The sequence below is a fragment of the Zosterops lateralis genome (assembly GCF_965231275.1).
Source record: "Zosterops lateralis genome assembly, chromosome: 1".
Taxonomy (NCBI): Eukaryota; Metazoa; Chordata; class Aves; order Passeriformes; family Zosteropidae; genus Zosterops; species Zosterops lateralis.
The window spans coordinates 119,808,386-119,829,753 of record NC_139762.1 but is presented as its reverse complement, the minus strand read 5'-3'; the positions used below and the strand labels follow the sequence as shown (position 1 = coordinate 119,829,753).

General features: G+C 38.4%; 1 protein-coding gene across 5 annotated transcripts in view; it reads left to right on the top strand.

Moving 5' to 3' along the window:
- The window catches only part of EYA1 (EYA transcriptional coactivator and phosphatase 1), a 157,669-nt gene that overhangs the window by 108,827 nt on the left and 27,474 nt on the right, over window positions 1-21,368 (top strand). For all 5 annotated transcript variants that reach the window (XM_083858708.1, XM_083858707.1, XM_083858706.1 and 2 more), the window contains 3 exons: window positions 2,299-2,438; window positions 3,665-3,748; window positions 9,633-9,722. In XM_083858708.1, the coding sequence (XP_083714834.1) occupies window positions 2,299-2,438; window positions 3,665-3,748; window positions 9,633-9,722 (314 nt within the window). The remainder of the gene's footprint in view (window positions 1-2,298; window positions 2,439-3,664; window positions 3,749-9,632; window positions 9,723-21,368) is intronic.

Sequence of the window (21,368 nt, the reverse complement as noted above, 5' to 3'; positions counted from 1 at the left end):
TGGGAGTCGTTTTGTAAAGTGAGAGTCTGGTGCATCCTGACTATCTGTGAAGGAGAAATGGAAATGAGCCTCCACCCAAACTCACAGCACTGTGTTTGAAATTTTGAATGAAGTATTTATAAGTGAAAGGTGTTTGCAAAGATGGAGAGCTGGATGTCTCTTACAGACAGGCTTTCTTCCCTGCCCCCACCATCCTCTGCTCGGTGTCCTCACTCATTTAGGTTGGCTCGTTTCTTTGTCATGAAGGTTTGTTTATACTCTTTCCATCTTACCTGTTCCCTATTTTCTTTAGTTTTACTCCTGCAAGTTTAATACTTGAAACTTTTAGGCATGGCATGTCTCTGAGAAAAATTTCTAAAACTGGGAACTAAAGCCACACTCCTAAAAACAGTGTCAGAGACCGAAAGCAGCCGTAATTTAAATTAATAAATAGGAAATGCAAATTTTCATTACATCCAAATTTTAGAGTACCTATTTAGAACATCATTGGCCAGTATACCTGTAGAATTATGGTCTGTTTATTTTATGGGGTTATAATTTATTTCAAGGCTTTTATGCATAATCTTCTTTCTCTTTTCTTTTTAGAAAAGATTTTAATAAGCAAAGTAGTGTATAGCACAAAAATTAGCACTAGTGTATAACACAAAAATTCTTATTTATGGTTAAGTACAGTAGGTGAAAGAGTAATCAGCACTGAAAATTTAAATACTTTAAATTAATATTCTGAAGCATGCGTTGTCAAAGGAAAAGATACATATTATTGGGATGTGTAGATAGATGTGGCTGGATAATTTTTGTTGTTTGACACATATAGAATCACTCTTTTAGTATAGGTCAGATGTGTTCAGAAGGTTCTGTGCTTAGCCTTGATTTACATCTTTGCTTGTTCTGCTTTGTTTGATGTAGCCTGAAATATTTAGGTAAATGTATAATGTGAAATATGTAAAATATGTTAATTCTCACTAAGTGTAGATTTGAAGGCTGAGCATGAGAATTTCAAGACCTTTTCCTTTCATTCAGCACGAGCAACTGTTATTATTTTGAGTAATTGTGCATATGTGGTGTTACACAGATGTCTGAGTCTCCTCCTTAATCTAACCTTTGACCTCAACAGGATGTTTTCCTAGGAGAGAGAATCCCTTGTGTGAGAAGTGTACCTGTCTGTTCAAGCTGGAATGCCATGGTTTAGGCAGATTCAAATGAAAAATTTTGCATCCACTGAACTCTAAAGAGTAGTTAATATTAACTGAGAAGTAAAATTGAGAAACATAAAAATTGTGGCTGCCATCACTAAAGAGTGTTTTTAGGAGACGCAAAAGAAATCAAAATAAAAGTATTTGTGAAATTCTGACTATGAAAGGAAGTTTTCAAAAGAGATTTAAAAATGTGTTGTTGTATTTCTAAGGACTATAGTACTGCTAATTAAATTAGTGGGAAGGATAATTGATGCTCAGTGTCTACTTTGTTAATGTACAAGCTTCTTTATGATAGAGTCTGTGGATATTAAGAGCAGCAAAATATCTTCAAACCAGCATGTTTTCAGAAAAACTTTGTTCTTAGCTACATGAATCATCATTCTTTTTTCACCTGTACAGTAACAGTAAATATTCTTATAAATAAATGTTGTTGAAGCATAATAATTAGCATACAATACTGTTTTGTATCCTATATTGAAGGTACTCATTGGAACTGTTCAGTCTTGAGTAGCCTTTGAAAATATCATCTTCATAGTTGAAGCATATTTAATGCTTATTAATTTATTTAATGCTTATTAATTTGCCATAGGAAAATAAATACTCTGGTTTATGCTATATTTAGGAATAATTCTGTTCTTCTGGCTTAAATACAGCAACGTGAAAGTGTCTCCAACCAGGCAATTTGGAAAATTTTTCAATTTCTTTGTGTCTGGGTTTTTTTCACACCTGGTTGGATTTCTCTTACCCATCACCACGACAGTTATTTTAAAGCCTTTAAGGTATTTAACTTTGAAAACCTAGAGTTAAATTAATGTGTTTTTTATGAAAAACTGGTATATCTTAAATTTGTTTGTTTAGAGTTTAATCTTGTAATAATTGAAGGAATGAAGCAATTAAGGTTTTTAAATAAGGGTATACTGAAATACTTTATCATTCTGTTTTTACACATAACTTCAACTAGATTGAATTAATTTATGAAGCAATGTTACCACTTACCATTTTATATTTAATTATTTTACTTAGGACTGGGTTTAGTGTAAGCAAGTTGAACATTTTGAATATTGAAGTGAAGGGTAAAAGTGTTCTTTCGTTACTCCAACAGAATACAGTACAATCCACAGTCCCTCAACCCCCATTAAAGACTCAGATTCAGACAGATTGCGACGTAGTTCAGATGGGAAATCACGTGGACGTGGCAGAAGAAATAATAATCCTTCACCACCACCTGACTCTGATCTGGAGGTATTTTATATAAAATGTCTTTGGCCTGTTACAGAACTTTATTTTTATCATTATTTTGCACAAGGAAGTGTTATTTAGCATAAAAAATAAATTGAGGCTCCCTTTTTCCTAACAGTATTTTCAAACTATCTTAGCAAATAGGCTTTTTCTTCTAAAGAACCTTCTTCAGGAAGAGCTCCTACTTCCTTGGAAAAATACTGGGGTTTTTTTCTCCTTTTGATTAAACAAAGCAAACAAACAAACAAACCAAAACAAACCAAAAGGAAAAAAAAAAAAGAAAAAAAAAAAAAAAAAAAAAAAAAAAAAAAAAAAAAAAAAAAAAAAAAAGGAGTAAGCTTTTCCCAAGGCAAAGAAAGGTTTTCATTTGGCTAGGAGACTCTTCTAGCACAATAGTGGGGTTTGTTCTCTTGTCCTATGTTCACATTCCTCCCAGTGGCCCATGGTTTATGTTGAGAACACGTCTCCAATGACACACCATAGCTATGAGTGTCCACACTGCATTACTTTTCCTTTCCAGAAGCTTACCCCATTTGTCATCATGGGAAATACAATCTCACCAGGATTTAAAATAGTTGTATTTGAATACTTTATTTTTCATTAAGTTATTATTTTGTGTGTGGTCAGAGGACAAATTTAAAACACGTATTTTCCATTGTCTCTAAGCAGAAGAATTATTTACTGATGCCTTAAGTTTTATACATACATCATCCAAGTTCATAGTTCTCGTTCTTCAGATGACTAAAATGCATTAAAACTAACATAAGTTAAGGGAAATTAAGTGCTTAGTAGCAATCTGCTTTGTTTTGGTTTTAGAGGCAATTTTCAAGAGCATTTGCATGAATTTTTGTAAGACTTGCAGAAATACAGAATTCTAACCCTGAAGATTTAATTTTCAGATGCTTTTCTTTATTTATTTCAGTTTCTATCTCACATCAAGCTTCAAACATTATATTGTACATTGTATATTTGGCGATCCTATAATTCTATTCAAACAGAAGGATTTGATATAATAGCAATTGTAGTAAAAAGCTAACAGATTATGTTACCCTACCCCCAAAAAAGAAACTTGTTAGTTTGGAAAATAAATGGCAGGGAAGCTATGGTTTTAATATGCAACCATTTCAGTACAGTTTTCACATTTGTGTGCTTACTGATTCAAATTTTAACTTTCCATTTCAAGTATTAGCTTCACAAAGGAACACATTGATTTGATTCTCTTTTTACAGAGAGTATTCATTTGGGATTTGGATGAGACAATCATCATTTTCCATTCCTTGCTTACAGGGTCCTATGCTAACAGATACGGAAGGGTAAGTGTCAAGAAACTGATGGAAATGTTCAGTAATGTTGGCTGGTTTATGGTTGATGCACACGCAATACCAGAACATTAGTTGATTTTTAGAGGCAAACTGGTACTGGCCTTACAAGACAAAAAGCATCCAGCTGTTTCACATGTCCATTCTGTGTAGTTACTCAGCTCTTGTATTCACTACATATTTAAATAGTGCTGGGAGTAAAGCTCTGACCACTTGAGGTTTGCTTTGTAGATACAGGTTGTCTGAAACCTGCTGATACCATCAAAATCTGCAAAGGTCTACATCCCCTCAGAGAGTGAAGTACTTCCAGGAATGATTGCTATGACGGATTGGCTGTGCTCTGTATTGAGAGAGAAAGAGGAAGAAGGCTTTTGCACATGGCCAGATTAGTCTAGAATTTTTTACCTTAGATGTTTTTTTTTTAATCTAAGGTAAAAAGGACTGATGTTTTTGAAAGTCTGCTTATGAGTCAAATCTTTTTATTATGCACAGTCTATAAATCATAATTGAACTGATGAATATGTCTACAGACAGTGGATTTCCTTGGTAATTCTCAGAAGAGAAACATGACTTTAGGCGAATAAGAACAGTTTATGAATGGAATGTCCTTATGAGATCAGACTTCTTTTTTTCAGGATTGTATTTGAAAGCTAACAGCTTGTGCTAAAATCTTTTACAGCCTTTTATGTTCACCTCATGTGAGTTATAACCAGAACGTGATTTTTTGTTAACCTCAAAAATTTCTACATGTAAAGAACAACTACATAGTTTTGTCTGGCTTCATGTAATGCCTCTGTCTTCCTGTAAAGCTTCTGAAAGGTTTTACCCTACACCTAGCTGAGTGAAGGGCAAAGCTACCCCCAGTTCAGTCTGTGCCTGGGTCAGATTTTGAGTTTCTCTCAATAGCTTTTTGCACTATACAGATCTAAAGTAGTACTACTTTGCAAGCTTTCTTGCTTTTTCAGGTAAGGTTTGTTTGCAGAAATGCTTTCTGTAATAACAGTGTACCTGTTTGAGGAATATAATTAGGTTTTTTTATTGTATGTCAGAAAAGCTAGTTAATTCAGCTGCCTTGGTTTCCTAGGTGTTATTAATTTATATTTAGATAATAAAAAGAAACTAGAACTTAAATGTTTCAACAATTATTGTGTGGATGTGTATGGACAAAAGCATTATAGAAGAGTATTAAATATTTACCAAAAGTTGTTTTCACTTTTTCAGACTAAAACCAGCTTTTGTGTGGTATCCCAAAATCTATGACAATTTAGTTCAGAATGAGGAGAACAAATCCCAGTGCTCACTAAAAAGCTCAGTGACAACAGAATGTCACCACTGACTTTTGGGGAGCAGAGTAGCACTGGAAAACCCTAATTAATTGGTCATTACCACAGAAGTACTAATGTGAGCATATTTCTTCCATTTGTTACTAGTTCCCTGTAGTGGATTCATTAATTGGGGCCTGAACATAAACACTGGATGGTTGGAGTTGAGGAGAGTGGCTGGTATTCAATTGCAAAGAGATATAAATACTTAACACTGCAAGGAGAGGGCTGACTGCTCCATCACTGTTGGCACTGTTTACATAAGATGTAGCTTTTGCCCAGCTAGCTCTGCCGGCATGGCATCTGGCACAATATTCCTTCATTGCTAAGTGACAGCCAACTGTTGATGTTGAGAGGAAAGATGGCATTACTGCTTCATCTTGGGATAAATACAAAATCTTTTTGGTGAGGGGTAGCAACGTGCCTGTCCTTAGCTCTCATGAGATTATGTCATGAAACTGTGCCATTCTGGTTTTGTTTTCTTAAGGTTTCATTCAAATCAGAGTTTCTCTCGTGTTATTGACACTTCAGACAACTGTTAGCAGTTTCCAAGGATGTTAGAGAAAGACAGTGTCAAATGTTCAAAGCAAACATGCTAAAACATGAGAATTTTAGAGTTTATTTGTGGCAGTAGAAGGTGCATGTTTTTGAAAGAGTGTTTGCCTGTTATTACTGGCCTTTAAAATCAGAAATCTGAACCATAAATTAATCTGAAAAAGAAAAAGAAATTTGAGGGGGATTATTGTTTTTTTCATGTCTATTCTTGTTTATGAGCAATCTGACATCATGTTCTCTTATAAATCTGCACTATGGGCAGAAATGCCCTTTTAAAAAATTAAATCTAGGATGATCACATAATCATTAAAATACAAAAGCTGTATCTTCAAACAAACAAAAATGTCCTAATTAAATAATAGGGGATTTGGCAACTTGGCATTCAGCTCTTTTCATAATGCCTGAGCGAGTTTCATGGTGAATGACTATGAATGATCTGCAGCTTTGCTGCTGGAGGGATTGATTTTCTTTGCCTAATTTTCAACCTCATTCCTCCTAACTTCTTCCTTGTGCCACCCTTTCCTTATTTTCTTACTTTTTAATCTGTTTTTATCACCTGCTCTCTGTTAGCTGCTATTGTGCTCTGTTTTCCTTCTGCTTTTTTTCCTCCAGTTTTGTTGTAAAAAAACAGCACCTTTATTTTTCAGTTTGCCTAGTCATGGCACAAATTACTCCATAAATCACTACATTTTTATTTAAGGATTATTTTAATTTAGTGAATTTAATGGAAATGTATGAAACTCTAAGAATATGCCCTTCCAGAAGATTAGACAAAGAAACAAAACATTTCTATTTGCTTTTGGAATTTTTTAACTATGTACAGAGAGAGACGTATTCATCAAATATAAAGTTACCAGTTTAATTGACATTAGGGCTGATTAAGTTTTGGAATTTGGAAAAAATTGGAGTCCTTTGTGATCTTGGAGCAGGTGAAAATATATCTCAGAACTGGCACAGAACACTGTGGTCTTTTACATACATTTCCCTCCTCAGTGAAAGCAGTTATATGCAGAGGTTTTAAAGGAATTTTCCTTTAAATTATAGCTATTTTATTGTGGTTTAATATACTTTAGTGATAGAGAAAAACAAAGCCTGGTTTCACTTAACCCTTCATTTGTGACCTGTAGGCTTAAGTGGAAAATAAGCCTTGTACCCAAAGTGAACTTTCCTGTTTTTCAGCTTCTTGTTTCTCCACAAAACAAAGAAATCAAGTAGGTAGAATTTAGAAATTACATACAGGCAATGTTTTGGCTCCAATGCCAGTATTCAAAACAAAAGGCCTACTTAAGCAGTTTGACATTGGTATTTCTTTTCTTTAGTTAAACTGTACCTCCCTCAGAGATTTGTACCTGATTTTGACCATACCTGAAAAGACACTGGCTGAACCTGCAAATCCCAGGCAACCAGAAGAGATTGTTAGCTTTCCTACTTATTGTGTGACACCTCTCAGTAATTAGTTAGCAATTAGTGGCTTAAAATTGCAAAAGAAGGTTGGGCGTAGGATTATTTTTTAAAAACCTTGTTCTAGCCTTGTCTTTTTTTTAAAGTTTACAGCCCCCACTGTAATGTCTGATGACAGTGTTTGATATATTAGGATGCTTTAAACCAAGGTTATTGTGCTTTTCATTAGAGTAGTTGCAAGGTATTTAAAACACTAATGCAGATAAGGTTTTTGCTTCTGTTAAATATGTAGCTACCGAGCCACAGTTTAACGTAGTTTTTGTGTTAAGTAGACCTTCCTATACAAAAAAATTGCATTTAATCTAGGAGTTAAGCTTTCTTTGAGAAGCAGGCCATTTTGTTTCTTCTTTTAGCTTTTGTGTTATTTAATCTGACACTTTCAGTAGGTGCCAATGAATTTATTTTTTTTCTGCCTAATTAACCTAATAAATGAGATTATTTTAGTATTAGGTTGGAGAAAACCATTCTGTTTTATTTCTGCCACGTAAAAATACCTTAGAGTTAAATGGTTAGAAAGCTTTACAAGAACCTCTTTTTACAGATTCAGAAATGTGATTAAAATATTCAATAATAAAAAAAAAGTTGTGTACACTGAAATGTAAAATATTTCTTTTCAGCCATTTGTTTAAAATTAGTCAAACGGATTCATAACCAATATCATTCCCTGTTGCCCATTTATTCTGCTTTTCAAAATGATGTTCCTATTTGGGGATGGAAGTCAGAAGGGAATTATTTCTACCTTGTTGCATTAGAAGTTAATAATCAAGATGTGGCTAGTCATCTTCATTTGCCTCTTAGACCTTTAGCCCATCTAATTCCTTTAATAACTAGAGCAGAAGCTTCTGTGTTGTGGCTTCTGTTACTGCTCAGGCACAACAGAAATCCTTGCCTGTTTAAAAAAAAGAAGAGGCCTGATGAACTGTGTAGAATGGTGAGGTGCTAACTGGGCACAAAGATATGCAGAAATGTCAAAGGGAGGAGAAGACTCAAGCCTAGCTAGAGAGAAAATACCACCTGCTTCCACCTCACATGCCTACAAAAGTAAAGCAGAGGAAGACCTGGCTCTACAAATAGAGCAATATTAAAACAGAGAGACAAAATACTTTTGTTCATATTTTAAAGTCTTTCCATCTGAATTAAGAAGCCAATTTTTTTTTTTTTTTTGCTTTGTCAGTTTATATAAAAGACTTATTTTTAGGGCACAGTTCATCAAAATAGCATGATGCAATTTTTTTCCCCATTTATAAGGGCTATTTTTTTATTATTATTTAAAAAAACTTACTCTTAATAGATGTGAGTTCAAGAATAGGTGTTTTGTCTGCTCAATGTAGCTTTGCTTTGAAAATTCAAAAATTCTTTCTGTGGATAGCAGTTCTTGGGTTTTGGCATTTCCAGAAGGCAAACTGGCTGCCAAATCACCATTCTTTTCCAGCTCTTTCCAACGAATTTTTCTTTTTTAACCAGTAGTTACAGAAGCATGTTTGAAAGTTCAGAGATCATGTTGAAGCACCTATTAATTTGATTGAGAGGTGGAAAAAGAAACTAAGGACTGCATCTCTTGCTTTTCAACTGTGACTTGTCATCAAGTTTAGAATATGAGCTTATTCTAAGTAAAATATGGGTTGTCACTTCTTCAGTTCTATTTAAAATATAATTCCTAACAAACTAACATTATTAATAGAGGCTGTTATGGGATAATGTGTTTTTTCAAACTCATGCTTCTGTGCACTAGGATAGACTTGGATTATAAATGGGAAACTCTATATCAAATGTGTGTATTAGGCTCTCTTTTTGATTTTTCGGATTGAAAATATATAAAACACCAAAAAAAAAATCAGAACAAGACAAACATCTGTAATGCATTTGGTAACCACAATGCTGAACATGCTTTTTAAGTTTATTAGCTCAGTAAGGAATAAGTTGTTATGGTAATTTCTGTAGAGAAGTTAAAGTGTGTTATGTATTAATAACAAACAATAGTTTTGTTCACTCTGCATGGGTGGGCCAAACTGGAAACGTAATTAAAGCTTGGTATTGTGGACAATCAAGGAGTGGTTTTAAATATAATTGCTATTTGCAAATAAAACATCAATTGATCTTTGCTTTAAAGTCACTAGGTATTCCCAGGACTGAATCTTGTCATTTGTGACCAGTGAGAATTTATTTTGAGTAACAATGGTATTATCATATCCCTGGTTGATCCTGAAACTTGTGAACAGTTGTAGAATCTGGAGAAGCTTTAGTTGAAATGGGTTTGCCCTTTCTGCACAGAGAGCAAAGAGCCAGTGCCAGGGATGCATGAGGGTGACCACAGAAGTCCCACTGCAAAATCAGGGAGTCAGTTGAGTTAAAGTCTTATTTTTGAGTGTTACTGGGAAGTGTTGTTGTATGGGGTGAGACAGTTACTGAAGTTGATAAAGCAGATGTTGCATTTAGTACAAATAGTATGTTATGGAAAGCTGTTCTTCCAGTTTGTATTTGGGCATGTATGTATGTTAGGCACGGTATTGATGGTGTACTTGCTTAATTTCTTCTTTAAGGATCCTCCCACTTCTGTGTCCCTTGGACTCCGAATGGAAGAGATGATTTTCAATTTGGCAGACACGCATCTATTCTTTAACGATTTAGAAGTAAGTGTTCATTCTTTTAAAACATACGGAGATTATCTAATATTTAATATTTGTCTGATTTTATGTGTTTTTAGATGGTTTGACAATTATTTGCAGAGTTTCAATACAGAAATGCTTAGAAAAATAGCTATGTCATTTAGTCATCAGGATATATAATAAAATCTACACTAAATGTCTGCACTGGCCTTCAAAGGTTACTATAGTTTAAATAGTAGAGTTTTGTCCTCAAGTTTTAGCACTTATGATGACAGTAGACAGGTTTCAGAGGTGGATACACTGAAAGAACTGACAAACATACAGAATTCAATAGTCTGCACGGGCCATTAAATATTAAACTCCAGCTTCTATAAACAGTTGATGTCTCGGTACAGATTTCTTGCTTACATCCCACAGTGACCAAGTGTTACCTCAGCCTTGAGGGACATAATTAATGTTGTATGGGCTGTCTGTGGGCCATTCCTGGGACTGCTCTGCCTGCAGCAGGCACGGAGTGTTCTGTGCCAGGGTGCCTCTGCCTGCAGCGAGGAGCTGTGGGTGCCTTGCCAAGGGCTTTTTCAGCTTGCACAGCCTATGGTTTGGCAGCACTGGGGAGATTGTTCCAAAGCTCTCCAAACTGCTGAAAGAGACTGTCACTGTAATGCCTGGCTGCTTCATCTTAAAAGGGAAAAAAGCAATTTCTGATCGCATTTTAATAACACAAAAACATGAAAACAGTCAGATTTCTTTCCCATCATAGTGAAGACAGCTGTTTATTTAAAATCCAGCTGTTAAGCAAGCTTGTGGTGGAGCTGCCAACACACATTAATCATCAAGTTGTTGTTTTGCTACATTTTAGAATAGTGTGTTATTCCAGACAGCAAAAGAATCTAAAAGATTCGAATGCAACTTTTGCTGATCAAAGTTAATTGGCAGCAATTGGCCTTTAAATATTTCCTGATGTTTCCCTTTTCAAAATCAAGCAAAATACACCTTATTCAATAGATGAGCCAAAATAATTTGAAAAATGCCAGTGTGTGATAGACCTCAAATGTGGTTTGTCCAACATCTGTCCTATATTTTGATTTCTTTTCATCTAAAAAAGAAACCATTCACAGATGATTTGGCATCTTAGAACGTAATGAAATTATCGAACTTGCTTTTTTTTTCTTCCATTCCTTAGAGCATTTATTTTTTTATACTTACAGTAAAATAGCTGGTTTCTTTAAATTTTAAAGTAGCATTTTCTTTCAGTAAGGTAGCTGTATTTATAGATATGATTGTTTTGGATATAAGAAGCACCATCAATGAGTTGTATGTATAGGACTTATTTTTCAGACATGTCTAAAAATATAACAATGCTAGTTATTTTCCAACTCTGTTCCTAATTCTGGTTATATTTCATTTTAACCAGAGCAGAATGAAAAAGTACTACTCTTTCTGTATTTTAGCAGTATATTTAACAAAGTTCAGTGTGTTTTCATTTGCTATGCAGAGCCAGATATATAGCTACTTCATATGTGATTGTCAACCTCACTGACTTTAATGGAAGTTAATCAATCACGTCTTAGGGATTATCTTCTGCTAATAGACATGTTGCAGCCTTAACAAAACAGCACAGTAGTTCATTCACTCGAGAACTTTGAAGCTGTGTATGAGAAAACTGCTCCAGGTGGTTCATGAAGGCAGAGGATCTCACTAATAAGCCTGATTCTTTGCATTTCCACCATAACAAGCTGGTTTTTGTTGTATGCCCAAACTGAAGTGTAATAATTTGTGTCTATACCCTGGTCTGTCTTCCTCATACATAGAGGCACCCGGGAGTGAGCAGTTGTGTGTGTGTCCTTGTACATGAGCTCTAATCCTGAAGTCTGGGGAATATGAGCTCCAGTCTGAGGAATCATGCCTTGTCCAAGGAGTGAAGAGTGTGTTCAGTGTGCATAGACAAGCCTTCAGAGTACACAGCGAAAGGGTGTAAGAGATCCTGTACTTTGTGGGAAACAGTATATGAGGACTAGACTTCATCACAGGCTGAATGTGAATGACACATTTTTTTGAGCATGTTGCAGACACGTGGTGTTCTTGAAGGAGCATGTCCTCCTGGAACTCCAGTTTGTCATTTTTGTGAGCATCACCATTTAACTAGCAGGATCCACCAGTTTCCCCAGGGCTGTGACCTCAGGGCAGACTCCTCACATCCATCTCAGAAACTCAAAAGTTCTTGCTTGGTGGTTTGGAAGTTCAGGCTGCTCACAACTTGACAGGCTTTCATGAAAACTGTGGACAATTTTGTTTGGATATGCCTCAGGCTTAAAGCATCTCACTGATGAAGGACTGGGTCTGAAAGATCCAGCTCAGGTCTAAGCTTTCCAGTTCATGAGCACAAGTATCTGGGCTGTTTGGATTGAAAATATTTGTAGGCAGCATTGCCAGTGAGCTGTGGAGCTTGGGTATCCTTGCCCAGCAGTAGTATGAAGAACAGCAAAGCAGGATTTGGGAGATATCTAAACCAGAATAGATGTGTCTTTGGGTCTAGGCTTAATTCAGAGTGGGAACCTGAAAGCTGATGCCCTCTGTCTCACCCAAGCTCAGAGGGAACCCTTCTTGGCACATAGAGAGGCTGCTTTTAAAGGCAGGCAATCATCTGTCATAACTTTGGCCTATGATGCACATTTTCCAGATACCACAAGTTAATGTTTTGAAATAAAAATCTTCTTTCATCCAACACATTCCAGAAAACTCTATAATCAGAATAACTCTCCTGTGTTCCAAGTGAAAATACTTTTTCTTCTTATAAAATGCTGAAGACTGATTGAACATTTTGAATGCAAAGGGCAGAGTTGCAGCAATGATCTCTGAAGCACAGTTTCATTTATGTATGACCTAGCTGACTTTTCAAAGCTCAACCCAGAGATTTAGTAATGTTAGTAGGTTAAATTCTAAACTTTTGTGGTCAATTTTTAGTCTGAATAAAGTGAATCAATGCCAATGTGCATCAGTTGAATTTAGTACAAGGGGGTACAGCTAGGTAAATGCATAATCTATTTTTATAAATGTTTTTCTTTATATAAAAGTAATAATTATGATAATAGTAATATTTGTAACTGAAATTTTCAAACTCTGGAAAAATTCAGTCAGATCTCACTGTCTAGCTCTGAAGTCAGTATTCTGTTTCTGGATGGATGAACTACAGTTAGATTTGCACCCTTGTATTAGTTCTTACTTTATTGCTTTGAAAAAAATGAAATAAATTGCTTATTTCCTTCACTTTGCACAGATTTATTTGCAGTAATTAATTTCAAAGGGATGTAATAGCAAATAATTTCTGATCTTTAGGAACATTCCTTAAACAGCATGTTAAGGGGGTGTGACAGGATTTTTAACATACTGAAAAGAAAAATATTAATGTTTACTTATGTATATAATTTGATCTAAGTACTATAATAAACATTGTTTTCTTGCATTAGCAGTAATTTCATAATGAAGTCACAGTAATGTACTAGGCTAAACAGTAGAAGATAGTGAAGTGTTCTAAAAATTTAGATTCCAACATCTGCATTTGGGCTTCCAAACAAGAGCTTTAGGTTTTCAGTATTGAAGTTTTTTATTTAATTATACTATCTGTTTTATAGTTGAATTTTAATTGTGGGCGAGAGGGAGTAACTACATTGATGTCGTGCTTTCAAGAGAAGCATGGTTACCTCATCTGAAAATAATGTTTGATTTTACATGCTGATTATGTTTTGATAGGGATAATAAGGTATAATATTTTAAATGTGTATATGGAGCAATTATACATATTATGTATTTTAGGAGGTATGCTCCAGCGTTTTAGAGAAATGAGCAGTTTGATGATAGGGCTGAAACGTGACATCCACTGAGGTAGTGAGCTCTGGTGCAGGTGTGTTCTGCAGCAGAGCAGGGGAATGTGACTTACAGGGGGGTTCCTCAGCCAGGGAAAATCCCCATGGAAGCACAGAGACCCACCAGGAGCCAGCAGCTCTTATGAGAGTGGCTTGCTGTCCTGGCATGTGCGAAGCCAGGAGTAAGGGTGGCCAATCCCCCCTCCCAAAGCAGGTAGCCCTGGTGCCTGCACTGGAGGACTGGTGAGCGCTGTGGCCAGAGCAGCGTGGTCATGGCAGGCAGACAGGTCATGGTGCGGCAGTTGGCTCGGCAGAGTATGCAGGGAGGATGACAACTCAGGGGAGGGACATCCACTGGCAAGTGCTGACACCTGAAGTCTACCAGCAACCAAACATCCTTCTGTAGCCATCTGCAGATCTCAGGGCACTCATCCCACCTGGCTCCCAAGGCAGAATGGTGGGTACTCATCTGAGAGCAAAGGCTGCAGCTCTGATGGGGGATCTGCACCATCTGTCCTGACAGTGGCCGATGCATCCACACAGGCAGGGCTGCTGAAGGGAGAGACTGCAGTGCAGAACTCAGACTGCAGAAAGCAAATAGAGGTTTCTCCTGGGACAGGGACAGGACAGCAGACCTGCCTGCCAAAGGTCTGCCAGGTGGAGGGGTTCCTCTGGTACATGGCTGAGCTGCAGGAAGCAGTGGGAAGACTGCATAGCATCAGAGTGGCTGAGAAGGAATTGTATAGCTGGTTCAGTGGAGTTGGATAGCTGCTTCCAAGGGCAGTCTGCAGTGGACCCACAGCCCATGGCCAAACAGCCAAAACCTCCCCCACTGGCACACACAGAAGGGGGGAGCAGCAATAATGTAGCAAGCTTGCAATGGCAAGGACCTGCAGAAAGAAGACAACCCCCCCAAAACCTGAGGTGCCCTCGCAGAACTGCTTCATTTCTTTCTCTCTGAAAAAGACAGACACATTACATAGGAGAAATGCTGTAGCTGAGTACAGGAGCTTGACCCCATAACTGTCCGCCCTCCACCATATAACAGTGAGAGCAACTAAGAGAAGGTGAGGGGTGATAGTAGGAGGTGACTCACTTCTGAGAGTCTTACTTGTCAACATCAGGTGCTCTCTAGACAGGTGTGCTGTTTGCCAGAGCCTTGTATTAGGGGTATGTCTCTAGCAGTGTGACCCCAAGACATGGTGTCACCAGCAGACTACCAAGCTCATACAGTCCTCTGACAATATCTTCTGCTATTTCACACAGACACCAGTGATAAGGTCTGAAGAAGCAAAAACAATCAAGATGGATTACAGAGCCCTGGCAGCAGCAGTAAGGGATTCTGGAGTGTAGGTAGTTTTTTCATCAGTCTTCTCAGCCATAAAAAAGGAGTTTGAAAGAGCCAGTTGAACCTGGAAAATTGACAAATGTTTGCAGAACTGGTACCACAGAGAGATGTTCAGGTATTTTAGAGCATGGGACTTGCTTGAGAAACTTGGGCTGGTGAGACTGGTGGGGCTTCGTCTGTCAGAGAGGAAGAGCATAATCAGTCTTAGGCTTGACTAAGAGGGCTCAATCCATCCTACTCCTATCAGTCTGATGCCTATGGCAGCCACAGGTGCCCAGAGTCTGGAGTGGGATCACAGGTCAGCAGAAGAGCACCTGAGCAGAACAGCATAAAGGAATTACAGGCACTCCATCCAGAAAGTTGGCTTCATCAGGAACTCATCTTAAATGCTTCTACACAAACACACACAACATGGAGAGCAAACAAGAGGAGTTAGAGGCATGTGCATGCCTGCAGGTCTATGATCTTGGCATCACAGAGACTGGTGGGATGACTCCTGTGATTGGAGTGTCTGAATGAAAATACACAAGATGTTTAGGAAGGAGAGGCAGGGGAGACAAGGAGGGCCTGTAACCCTCTGTGTCAGTGGATGTCAATGCTGGAGTGCATGGAGCACTGCCTGGAGATAGATGAAGATCTGACTGGGAGCTTATGAGTCAGGATTAAAGAGAGAACAGGGAACAGGTGACATTAAATGGGAGTCCTGCTACAGACCACCTAACCAGGAAAATTGAGTTGATGGCACTGTCTATAGACAGGTAGGAACTGCCTCATGTTAACAATTCCTGGTCCTCATGGTGAGCTTCAGCCACTCAAATATCTCTTGAAGGTACTGCACAGTAGGCTGTAAGCAATCCAGGAGGTTCTGTAATGCGTTGATGATGACTTCCTTCTGCAAGTGATGGAGGAGACAACAAGGAGAGGTGCTATGCTGGACCTTGTTCTCAAAAACAAAGAAGGACTGGTAGGGAATGTGAAGCTTGACTGCAGTGACCATGAATGGGTGGATTTTAAGATACTTGGGGCAGGAAGGAGGGTGCACAGGAAGTTCACAACCCTGCACTTTGGAAGAAAGACTTTGACCTCTTCAGCAATCCAGCTGGCAGGACCATGGGATAAATCCCTAGAGGGAAGAGGGGCCCAAGAAAAGTATTTCATATTCAAGGATCTCCTTCAAGCTCAGGAATGGTGCATCCCAACAAAAAGGAGGTGGTCAACACTTTGGAGGGGAGATGTCATCCAGATGGACCTTGAAAGGCTTGAAAGGTGGGCCCATGCAAACCTCAGAGAGTTCAGCAAAGCCAAGTGCAAAGTGTTGCATCTGGATTGGGTTAATCCAGAGGAGACTGGATTGAGAGCAGTCCTGGGTGGAAGGACTTGAAGGTTTTCATTGACAAGAAGCTAAATATGACCTGGCAATGTGTATTTGCAGCACAGAAAGCCAGTTGTGTCTTGGGCTGCATCAAAAGCACAGCCAGCAGCTTGAGGAGGTGATTATCCTCCTTTACTCTGCCCTCCTATGATCCCACCTGGAGTGCTGTGTCCATTTCTGGGACCCCAACTAAAGAAGGGCATAAAAGACACCACAAAGGTGATGAGAGGATTGGGGCACTTCTCATATGAGGAGAGGATGAGAGAGTTGGAGTTGTTCAACCTGGAGAAGAGAAGACTCCAGGAAAACCTTATTGTGGCCTTCCAGTACACAGAGGTGAGAGCAGAAAAGGACTTTCTACAAAGTGTGATGTAGTGACAGGACAAGGGTTGATGGCTCTAAACTGAAGGAGGGTAGGTTTGGATTAGTATTAGGTAGAAATTCTTCAGTGTGAGGTTGGTGAGACACGGGAACAGGTTGCCCAGGAAAGTTGTGGATGCCCCGTCCCTGGAAGGGTGCAAGGCCAGGTTAGATGCAGCTTTGAGCAACCTGGTCTAGTGGAAGGTGTCTGCCCATGGCAGGGAGCTTGGAACTGGATGCTCTTTAAGGTCCCTTCCAACCAAATCCATTTTGTGCTTCTATCTGCATCTTTAAAGATTTTATATGTTTATACTGGTACTTTCAAAAGTATTATTTATTCATTTTTGTGGCATATCAAGTGCATATTATAACTAGGCATGTTAAAGGAATATTGGTGATAGTGAATTATTAGGAACATTTATTTAAAAAAGTTAGTTCAGTGCTTTGCAAACTGTTCTAAAATGACACCATCTCATTAGATCTGTTCCTTTAGAGATACATACTGACTCTGAATATGTCACTTAATCTTTTTTTGTCTAATCTCACCTAACACTTAGAATACTTGTTCTTTTGTTTGTGTTGAATTCTACTGAAGTAATTAAAAGCAAATCCATTTGTAGGTTGGTTTTTTTTTTTTGTTGTTTTGTTTTTTTAGGACTTCCATTTCTGTTCTTTTCAAGTTTTTGGTTGTTTTTTTTTTTTTTGTGTGTAGGCTTTTGTAGGAAGGTTCAAAATAAAATTCTAATGATATTATAAAAATAAAATTTTACCACCTTTGACAAATGTATTGATGCATGGTCATGATTACCATTAATTTTTCTGCCATTTGTGAAGGATATATAATGCACACCTATGGGTTCACAATTCACTTCTGTTTGTAGGATCTATGCAAAGTGATGATATGTGTATGAGAGTTATTTATAATGAATGGCAGTGTGGTATGAGTTTTCAGGCTACATTAGTTGACATATTTCTCTTAGTGATAAAAGATCAGGGAATACCATAAGGTGCTACTGTCAAACAGTAACTTTGGTTCTTTGGGAAAAAAAAAAGGTAAATTATACTCTAAAAATTAAGGATGATGACCATGATTAATTTCTTCTGAGGTTGTTACTTAAAATCCACTTGGTGTTCCACATTTAATATGTTGGTGATGAAAATTCAGAGCACAATCTCTTCTGTATATCAAAAAGAGCTGCATAACCGTGTTAGGATATCAAGAATGGAGTGTTGTTTCGCGTTCATGAACCTTTAAGAAACCACATTAGCATATTACTGTGCATGGACCCCTTTGGAAAGCTGCCTGTGTTGGAGTTTATTTCCATAAGATTTCCCTAAGATGTAGCTCTGTCATTAACCACAGCTGGCTGGACCGTCAGCCCAGGGGAGGCAGTGGCCGAGGTGCTCCCATCCCAGCCTGGCTGCCAGGCAGCACCTTCACTGCTCTGTCATGCCCACCTGCCACCAGCCAGGCCTCAGGCACCAAGGGGCAGCACAAGAAGAGCCCATCTCTCTGCCTCTTCATTAAATAAAGTTAGATTAATACAGAAACATTTTACAAATCCTGCATTTTACACATAAGGGAAATTTCCAGCTTTTAATGAAGCATTGAGATGCTGTCTTCCACAGATGCATATTCTCACAGTTTAAAGCAGAGAATAAACAGCATTTATGTCCTGGCACTCTTATGCTCTGTGTTTGCTTTGTAAACCTCCTCCCTCCACGCACAGGGCAATAAATCCTTCCAGGACTCCTACAAGTAATTATAACTGCTAGCTTGAATTTACTCAGATCTAGAAGTTCATAGGGAGAAATTGACTATTGGATTTTTTTAATGAAAACTGCTTTTTGTGGATTGTTTCTTGTATAATTTACTATGTGAAAGTTCTTGCTCTTGTTTGTGGCCTCCAGTCACTAGACTAAGAGTATTTATCAACTCCACCTTTCCCTCCTATTCCTTGTCAAGCTCAAGACTGTGTGGAGGACAGCTGTTTTACTTGAAATGTGATGGAGATGTCTGACACCCAGCAGTATGCTGAGCCCTTCTGTTCCCTAAAGGAACATAAAGGACCCCTAAGGCCCACATTGCAAGGCAGAGTCCCATGTCACTAAAGCAGATGGTGATACACTCTGTACTAACACCAGCCACTACAGGGATTTCCAAGATGGGAGATCATCATCAGAGCTCAGGGATAAGAAAGGGAACTAATACCCAGGACAGCATCCATAAAGCCTGATCATGGAGCAGAACTCCTTGAACATTAGTTCCTTTTTGGCCTTTGCCTTTAATTCTTACAGGTGAAACTTGGCTGCCTCCCTGCTGCTGGAAGCAAATGTACTCTATAAATCACTTCTGGCCCTCAAGGAGACCTTTTTTCATGACAGGGACATATATCCTCTTTTCATCAGCCTGAAAATTTCTCCTTTGTAGGTATCAGTAACACCACAGGAGACTAAGTGACTTTCCTCACAGGTCCTTCAGTGACCGTGCACACAGTTATGTCCCCAGTGTACCATGCAGTGCCCTGTAGGAATGCCTTTGAAGCAATACAGACATATGTTCTGTCTCTTTAATCTGAAGGAGAAAGGGAAACTATTTCCCCTCAGACCTGGGTACTTTAATACGCCACAGACTCAGACTCGTAACTTTTGGCACAGTAGCACTCCAAAGCATGATTTGGGATCCTGGGCATTATGATAATACACATCATTGAATTCATTACTGCGTTCAGCAAGCTTACTGTATGCAGGTTATTGCACATCTCAAAGAACCATGACCACTGTAGAGTAAAATGCTCTTCTTTCTGAAAGTATTTTAGCACATCTGGTCCTAGAGTCAAATAATCTAACAAATGAAGTGCTTGGAGGCAAGCCAGCTCTTAAGTGCAGACTTTGAGCAAGCTCCAGGGCAAGCTGGGAGAGCAGGTTAGCCACTATTAGCAGTGTAGAAGTCCATCATTTATTCTTCCATACCTTGTAGAAATGTCATGGAGCTAGCTTTGGACAGCCGTAACAGGTATGACATTGCTTAGATTTAAACTTAACTATGTTGTATAGGGATCCACAGTCCACAGTCAGTGATAGGAGTTGGGGGAGCTGCGGTCAGACCAAGGAAGTGCAGAAGGAGGATTGTGAAACACCATTTCCAGAGAGAATAGCTTTCTCAACTTCTTGACAAAATAAAAATCAGATCAAGGTCATTTTCTGTCTAAAGCTGTACTCCAAACCCTGAATGCTGACAGGGTGAGCCTTTGCTGGCATTAGGTACGAATCATTTGTCTGATGCATATTTTACATTTGTATTTATGTAGATGAAACAGTATGCGTCAATGTGGTTGACAATACTTTGTAATTCCCGATCACTGTTCCTTAATCTCCTCATCATGGTGATGGTAAGGATGGTATCTACAGATACAAGGATCATAATTGTGTCACAAAGTACTCAAGAGAGAAAAGCAGCAGTTGATTCTGGTGATTATAGCAGTAGTTATTGTGTACAGTTGTAGCTGGCTTTCTAACAAAACTTCAGCTTGCTCTCTTTAATATTAGTCCTCAGAAACATACTGACACAACTTCTCTCTCTACTGACACAATTAAGAAATATGTGTATTCAAACAGCTTAAAAGAAAAAAAGTACAAAAAAATTGCAAATAGCCAAGAAAACTTTGCAGTTTTCTGTTATATTCAATTTCTTTTCTATTGTTGGTTTGGTGGGGGGGTTTTTTGAGTTTGTGTTTTTTTGGGGTTTTTCTGTTTGTTATTTTCTTATGATTTTTGTTAGTTGAACTTGTTCCAGTTTGAGTTATTAGTGCATTTCAGGTAAGGTCTGATTTTTAAAACCACAGGTTAAAAAACACCCCAATATTTAGAGCAGATGGGCATCACTCATCACTAATCATGGCAGTATTTCAGGTGTCTGTACTTGTGGGCTAGTAGCAAGTAAAAACTCCATGAAGTCAGCTGATACCAGGGCTTCTGTTTGGGATGCCTAGATTTTGCTGTAGTACAAATCAGCTAAAGACTAGGCAGGCATACTTTGTGATAAATGCATGGACATGCAAACTGCCCAGTGTAGTATAGAGCATTTCATGGACTCACAGAATGGTTTGGTTTGGAAGGAGCCTTTAACAATAATCTAGTCCAACCCCACTGCCATGGTCAGGGACATCTTTCACTAGACCAGGTTGCTCAAAGCCCTGTCCAGCTTCCAGGGATCCACATTCACAACATGTCTGGACAGCTTGTTCAAGTACCTCACCGCTCTCACAGTAAAGAGTTTCTTCCACGTACCTAATCTAAATCTGTCCTCTTTCAGTTTAAAACTATTACCCCTTATTCTTTGTCCTATCAATACAGACCTTGGTAAAAAGTCTGTCCCCATCTTTCTACTAAATCTGCTTTATATATTGAAAAGCCACAGTTAGGTCTCCCCAGAGACTTCTCTAAGCTAAACAACCCCAGTTCTCTCAGCCTGACTTCACAGCCTGCCTCTCTTTCCTGTGCTGAGGCCCTCTGAGCTGGAAGCAGTTCTCCATATCTCACCAGGACAGAGAATGGGAAAGGAGAAAATCACCTCCCTCAATCTGCTCTTCAGGTCTCTTTGGTGTAACCTGTGTACTGTTGGCTTTCTGGGGTGCAGGTTACATCCGGGGGTTTTTATCCACTGGAATCTCCAGGTCTTTCTTAACAGGGCTACTCTCTCTCAGTTCACCACCCAGCCTGTACTG